The 7,511-nt window shown below is 40.6% G+C and overlaps 1 protein-coding gene across 1 annotated transcript in view; it reads right to left on the reverse strand.

The window, feature by feature from the left end:
* The window catches only part of SDK1 (sidekick cell adhesion molecule 1), a 1,049,055-nt gene that overhangs the window by 261,297 nt on the left and 780,247 nt on the right, over nt 1-7,511 (reverse strand). The window contains exons 6-7 of the mRNA XM_003795444.1: nt 3,529-3,640; nt 2,651-2,841 (exon numbers count right to left, since the gene is read on the reverse strand). Coding sequence (XP_003795492.1) covers nt 2,651-2,841; nt 3,529-3,640 — 303 coding nt within the window. The remainder of the gene's footprint in view (nt 1-2,650; nt 2,842-3,528; nt 3,641-7,511) is intronic.

Consider the following 7,511-nt stretch of genomic DNA (forward strand, 5'->3'; position numbering starts at 1 on the left):
CCCCCCCCCGCCCAGTGTGTTTCAGATGCTACAAGGGCACAGTGGAGTGGGTATCAACCTCCCTGGTGAGCAGCCCAGGTGAGAAGAGAGTTATAGCAAAGGTGATGTTTGAGAGGAGTTCTGAGAGACAGATTTCGGGGACCAGGGCAGGTGATACCTAGGTGGAAGGACATCCATCCCAAGCACAGGCCTGAGCAGATGCAAGATCACACCCCAGGTTCAGTCTGGCCCTGAGATAAGGCTGGAGACCAACAGTTTGGGAGTATATGAAAATACCATTAGGGGAGTGCAGAGGTCAGCTGAAAGGAGCAGTATCAAGGTAGCTCCCACTGTGGGCTTTACCCCACAAGGACAGTCTGGAAGCCAGTGTAGAACATGACCCTTTCAGAAGCGAGTGACCTGGATATTTGCCACCAACTCCCATCAGATGCTGGTGAGGCTGTCCCTCGGGTGTTAATACCCAGTACTTCCAATTCACCACAGTGGGCACAGGACCGAGAAAGCAGCCAGGAAGGAAATGGAGGTGCTGGCAACTGCAAGTTGCAAGCAGCAGCCCCAGTCCCAGTCCCTCACACACTGAGGCCAAGACTGTGAGGTATGAACTGGGCCACTGCCACAGTGTGTGTAGGGCACACAGTGGTGACATGGGGCATGCAGCAGGACTGGTCACACAGTGGGCAATCACACAGGCCTTGCAGCAGGCATGATGTTGCCTGGGACCACAGCTTCATGTTCCTGTCTAAACCACAGATATTAAGCAACACAGCAGGAGAGGCAACGGGTGGGGTAAACAGCTGCAACTACTCTGTCTTTTCTCATCAGTATGAAATAAAAGTAACTGGGAGCCAATTTGTTTCTGCTTTCTTTCATCTGCATGGTTGTGTTGACAGCTCTGTGACAGGTCCCTCAGTAAGAGCCTGGGAAACTGGTAACATGAGGGAGAATCCTTCTGTGGGCGTGGCTTGTAATCTCACCAAAATCCCTCCAAATTGATGGAGACACTCTCTTCAGGGCTTTTCCAGTAAAATCCAACCACAAAACCCCCCTGTCACAGCAAATTCTTATGAATAAAAGGAGATTTAGATCAACACCAACACCATAAAGAAAGGAAGTGTGTTCCTGTACCTTTAAAAGTCAGAACACAGAGAGATGCTAACTCCAGAGAACACAGAAATGATCCGCTTTGGAATTCAGATATAAATGCAAACCCAACATTCATACTATAGATTTAAATATTTTAAAAAGGAATTATGATTGAAACAAACATTCTAGTTTACAGGGAGATAAATTTCTTCTCTTGTTTAAATTACCTTAAAATGTTTTAACACAATATAGTCTTCACTACTAGAGATTTACACATCACAAATTTTAATTTTGGTTCAATCTATAATGTGCTATACTCATATAGCTATAGATCAACCTTGATGGAAAAGTCTTAGAGAAGAATGGGATATGATATTTACATCTATAGCAGAAGTAAATGAGAAAGGCGGCAAAACAACCCGCTCCGATCCCTAGAGTGGAATCAACAATGATTTGTGACTCTAAGACTGCTTTCTCTGACACCTTTAACACTGTTGTGCTTCTTTCAGAGGGACTGACTCTGTACTGCATTGTATTTAGCAGAGTCATATTCAGGGCCCAAAGCGTTTTCCTAATGATTTACAGGAATGTGACATGATTAAGGCAAACTACCTTTTATACAGTATTCTTTGATTTTCTTGCTAATTTCATAGGCAAGTACAAGCTTTTATTTTGTTCTTATTTTGCAAAAGGGCAAACTGCAAAATATATTATTTAAAGAGAGATTTGCTTTCTGAAGGTTTTCTTTTTACTTGATCTTTCATATCCTCAGTTGCCTTTATTCCTAAAGTGAAGAGTCAAAATAAAGATACCCTTCCTAGAGTCAATTTCTAAGGTACTCTCTTAGCAGTACCTCGGCCACCACTGAGGAAAATGGATTGTTGCAATAGTAACCACAGCCACTTAGGAAAAAATAAACATATGATAGTAAGTAGCTGAAAAGAGGAGAGAAATAAAGGTATTTGCCCCATAAATTAATGTAATCTTAATATAATCATAATCTGATGAGAAATTTAGGATTTCAGGCTAATCTTGGATATTTTCCAAGATTTAGAGCGAGGCAACTGAAATTTACTTAATTTTATCTCCTATTTCTTCTTGGTTCAGGAATAATACCTTTGCCCATTTTTAGGAAGCATCTCTGTTCTCACTGTTTAGTTTAACAAAAGGTAACACTCAACAGTTTTAAATTTTCTTCTGGGTCAAAAAATAAAACCAATCACACACTGATCATGAACACTGATCATAATAGCCAAGGAAGAGTTCTAGAAAAGCTTAGCAGTATAGAAGCCAGCATAGCGTGGTGATATATCTGACAAGAAATTCATCACTGTCTTTCCTAAGCTTTATGATTGGAAGTATTCAGAACTGCAGCACTTTGGATTTAATGGACATTCTTGGAAAAGAATAGAATGACTCTGGACAATAGACAAGACCTCACCTCCATTTGCTGAGTTAAAAATAAAGCCGGTGCAATATAGGTGTTATTATTTTGTTTCCACAGAAGTGTCAGTGTGGGAATGCTATCTAAGGATCTGACAATACCACTTGGTGGTTTGAGCATTACCTATAATGGAAAGAAAGGCTCTTGCTCTAGCTGGTTCAAAAGAGCTCCCTCTCAGCGTGGCCTCGCAGACATACGCCCCAGTATCTGCAGATGTTGGGTTGCTGATAGTGAGGCGTCTCCCGAAGCTATGCAATCCGCTGGTGATTCTCACCCCATTTCTCTTCCAGCTCACACTCAGCTCTTCCACAGGCCTGTGAGAAGGAAGGGCATTGGTAACAGTAATTGTGAACCACGCAGATAGCAACAGTAATAACTTCAGGCATTAGCACAAGCTTGACATAGCTAATTCTACCAGCAACTGTGGTGAGTTGACCAATGGATGTTTAAAAATCAATCCAAACATAACTCTACTCCCTTACAGCACGCACCAACAATACATTCTGCTCAAGGGCTATTGAGCAAAAATAGCTAATTGCAGTAGCAATGGACCATCAGTGCTAATGATTTCATTTGCTCAGGAAAAGAATGTTTAAAATAAATACTACTAGGGGACACAGCTACATGGAAGGCGTGATCATACAAACTAGTTTCTGAAATGGTAACTAACTAGGCAGAGAATACCCAGGATCACCAAGGAAAGGAACAATTGACTTTTATCTCTCCTCAACCCTTCTCCTATCCCTGGCCCATCTTGGAGGAAGCAGCCCTCTACCACCTATGACTTCAGCAGAAAGCACCTCCCTATTGCAGTGGGAGGCTCGGGAAAAGCTATCATGTCCAGTTCCCTGTCTCCCTAGGCATCTTCTTCATAACCCAGCTGGGCAAACAAGGCCACTGTTGCTAGAAGATTGACCTGTATGTGCCATTGTCTTTTTCCATTATAGTCTTATCGCCTGTAGTATTTATGGGTATTCCGACAGAAAGAATGTGTCTCATACCTGGCACTGGCTATGCACTCCAAGGTGATCTCACTGGACCCAGCCACCACACTCCTGTTACCTGGGGGGACCACAATAGTGGGAGCCGTAGTTTCAGGTGCTCCAATATCTCCTGCGGCAGAGAAAACAAAAATGTTTATGGAACTCTTCAAAGTAGTAGTATCCCCTCATCTGAGGGGGATGTTTCAAGACCCCCAGTGGATACTTGAAACCAAAGATAGTAGCACTCTCTACATATATAAGATGTCTCCAATTTATGACAGTTCAGCTTACAATTTTCAACATTTTGATGTTGCAAAAGCAATATACATTCGGTATGATCCTCATTGTATGGTGGGGTTATGATATTGTGGGTTCAAATTGTATTATAAATTTTCAACTTAAGATAGTTTTATAGGAATTTAGCCCTATCATAAGTTGAAGAGAATCTGTACTATGATTTTCCCTATACATACATACCTATGATAAAGTTCAATTTATAAATTAAGCACATTAAGAGATCAACAACAATAATTAGTAACAGAACAATTATAACAATATGCTATAATAAAAGACATGAATATGATCTCTCTTCTCTCTCTCAAAATATCTTATTGTAATGTACACATCTATTTTCAGACCATAGTTCATCATGGGTAACTCAGTCCTCATAAAGTAAAACCATGGATAATGGGGGACTACAGTATAAAAGATAAGATGATTGGAACACGACAAATAAAAGACATTGTAAAGCCACACCAATAGGAAATCCAGAATCTCATGACCTTACCCAAATTTCCTATGAGGTACCCTGGGTGTGGTCATGGTCATTGACCTTTATCAGACCATATTATCCAGGGGCTAAGCATAGCCAGTCTTCTATGGAAGAATCCACAGCCGGTAGCCCAAATGAACATTAATTGAGAGCATTATGTTACTACTCAGTATAACATGTGGCTAAGGAGGTTTTAACTCTTCAGTGTTTTCCAAAATGTTTGCTGACTTTATTTTTTTATTATTTAATTGATTTAAGACTTTGCTTATTCAGTTCCTTAGTCTACCGCTATCTTCAAATTCATCCAATTCCACAAATATTTCATATGTCAGGCACATTAGAAAGTGGTTGGCTTTCTTCCTAGGGCCCAGATGTGATTCCCTGGAGCAAATACATCCAGTTAACAAAGTGTTCAGTTCCATAAGGGCAGTTTCAACCCTTTTTCTTTTCTGAAAAGTAAATAGCCCAAGTCCGTGTTTGTTTTATTAGTATCAGACTATAAATAGTAATTCAGCACACACTTCTGGTGACAAGGGGGAAAACATAAGACATATTTTTGCCACTTTTCTCTAAAATACATGTAACCTCAAAATTAAACTCCCCACAGTACACTTTACTAGTATTTATTTAGGGAAAATGAAGAATGATCAAACATACCCACAATAGGAATTTCAATAAAGGGTAGAGATGTAAGAGACTGGAAATAACTGCAAATGCAAAGTGCTTCCAGTATACTTCATGCAGAAGAGACCTGCCCCTATGTGAGCAGTGAGAACTCCACAAGGAGAGTACTGGCCTCTTATCAACACTGATTCTCGCAGTTTTGCACTCTGCCTTCCACTGCCTAAGCACCATAGGATTTTTGTATTAAAGGTGTGTGCGAATTTAAAAAGGAAAAAAAAAGAGCTTGACGCAAGCAACACCAACAAATTAATTTTTTTAATCTTATACATTGGTCACATTATGTGAGGCTGATTCTCATCTTTCCTTGGGTCCCTGGAAAGCTGAGGGGCAGCCTTCGCCTTTGTAAACTCTCTGGCTCTTGAAGTCAGCAGCCCTCCAGGGCTCACTGGCATACCTTCCTGCTGACACTCTCCCTTTATAAAATTGTAGAGATGGTTGGGTTGGTTATCAGATGTCTGAGGAGATGCCAGAGTGCAGACATAGTCATGTGGGGCAAAGGACATAAACTGAATGCCAATCAGATTAACAACCTGCCTGTCATCTGTGAAAGTCGCTGATGAGGAGAAACGACCTGAGAAGCTAATATTTGCAAATAGTTATGAGAAGTGAAGGAGAGCAGCAGCACACGCTGAAAGGTCACTGAGCAAGCGGCTAATTTGCCATTAATCACTGCTCAGCCAGGGTGGCAGAAAGGAAGCCTGTGCTCAGCACTGGAGGGGCGTCTCGGGGGGGACAGTCCGCAGGCTGTGGAGTCCTCTCCTCCACATGCTGGTGAGCCTCAGCTCCAGGCTGGCTCCAGGCTGACTCCATGCAATTGTGCAGGGGCCAGAGAAACACCGAGGCTGAGTGCACAGTCTGTCAGGGGCAAGCTGAGCGGGCGCCCCAGGTACCACTCCGTCACGGGAACTGGATGAAAAGATGAACCAGTCCTTAGTTCTCGCTCATACAGAACAATAAGCTCACACAAATACGCTGTTTCAGTGTATCTTCTCCTGACAGAGTCCACGGGACAAGGTGAGTAACTTGCTCAATTCAGGGTTAGTGAACAGTCTGTTCTCTAACCTGATCTTCTAACCCCAACTCCTTTGTTCTTTCTAGTGACAAATGCACAAACTCCACAGGATACTTGTTGGAGAAGTAGAAAGTGAAACAGATGTAGAATAAAATGTAATAGTTCCTTAAAAGAGTAATGGTAATGTTACATACAAGGTCACTGGTAAGGTGAATTTGACTTTTGGAAACCACCACAAACAAGATCAAAGTATGCAAGTCTTGTGATTGCAAAGCCCATATATTTTCTATTGAAACTATGCAAAAGCATTTCAGTATAATTTTATATTAAGTGACCAGAATCCAGATATCCCAATAGCAAGACTAGCGCTCATTATAGTACTAAATTCTGGTATACTGTCTTCTTTTAAAAGATTGTTTTAAATTTTTAATCAAATTAATATACAGGCAGTCCCTAAGTTACTAACATCCAACTGACATACAACTCCTGCTTAGGAATGGGGGCTATTACAGTACACACATAAATGAGAAAGAACAGTACAAAGAGGCTTAACAGAAAACCATACTCTCCCCCTGCCCCAGGCAATCTCTTCTAAATCTCCTCATGCTTTATCTTAGTTTTTAACCCCATGTCTTTAAATTACATGCATGTAGTGCTATTTCTTTACTTGATCTAGGCCAAAAGGCCAAGAAGTGAACTATTGTTATTTCTTGATTTACCAATTTTAGACATTACCTATGGACTTTCTGCTATGATCCATGAGCTTTTAGCTCACATACACCATTTCATACATCCCCTCAAACAGGATTTTTTAATCTTCTGTTATTTGCCTTTGTAATTTTATTTTAAATATATACATTTCTAAAAAGGAAAAGAAATCAAAAATCCCAGGAAAACAAAAAAATCTATAATAGATAGAAATACAGTAGAACCTCCATAGTTGACCACCTCCCTACACTGACCATCTCCTTAAGTTGATCTAATTTTCATAGACCAGACATGCATCACATGTATGTATCAGTATAGGAGGCCTCGTTCCTTATGTTGATCACCTCTGTATGTTGACCAGTTTGTTACAGTCTCTTGGGCAGTCAACTTACAGAGGTTCAGTTGTATAGTTGGTGTGTACTACCTAGATGTGCAGTGGATAATCTTTACACAGTAAATAAAATATAAACACTGGATATTTATTTCAACTTTGGAATTAATCTACAGTCCAAATGGAAGCTGTAATTATGACTATGAAATAGAATGTAAAGGTTATTAAACTTGATGATGTAAAGTTACAGAAAATAGAGCAAAGAAGAAGAACGGAACAGAACCTGAAGGGAAGGGTGGCTTCTCATCACACAAGTGAGAGTAAAAAGATACTGTTTCCAGGAAACAAAGGGGCGCCTGTGCAGTCAAGCACCTGAGGATCTTAAATTTACAGAGGTAAAGAATAAAACAACTAAAAATACTGTTTAACTGTATCAAGGAGAATATGTTAAGTGCTCTAAGTGGGCTGAAGACTCATCCATCATAGAAGGAAGT

The sequence above is a fragment of the Otolemur garnettii genome, unplaced genomic scaffold (genome assembly GCF_000181295.1).
Source record: "Otolemur garnettii isolate 467f Iridium unplaced genomic scaffold, OtoGar3 scaffold00092, whole genome shotgun sequence".
NCBI classification, from domain to species: domain Eukaryota; kingdom Metazoa; phylum Chordata; class Mammalia; order Primates; family Galagidae; genus Otolemur; species Otolemur garnettii.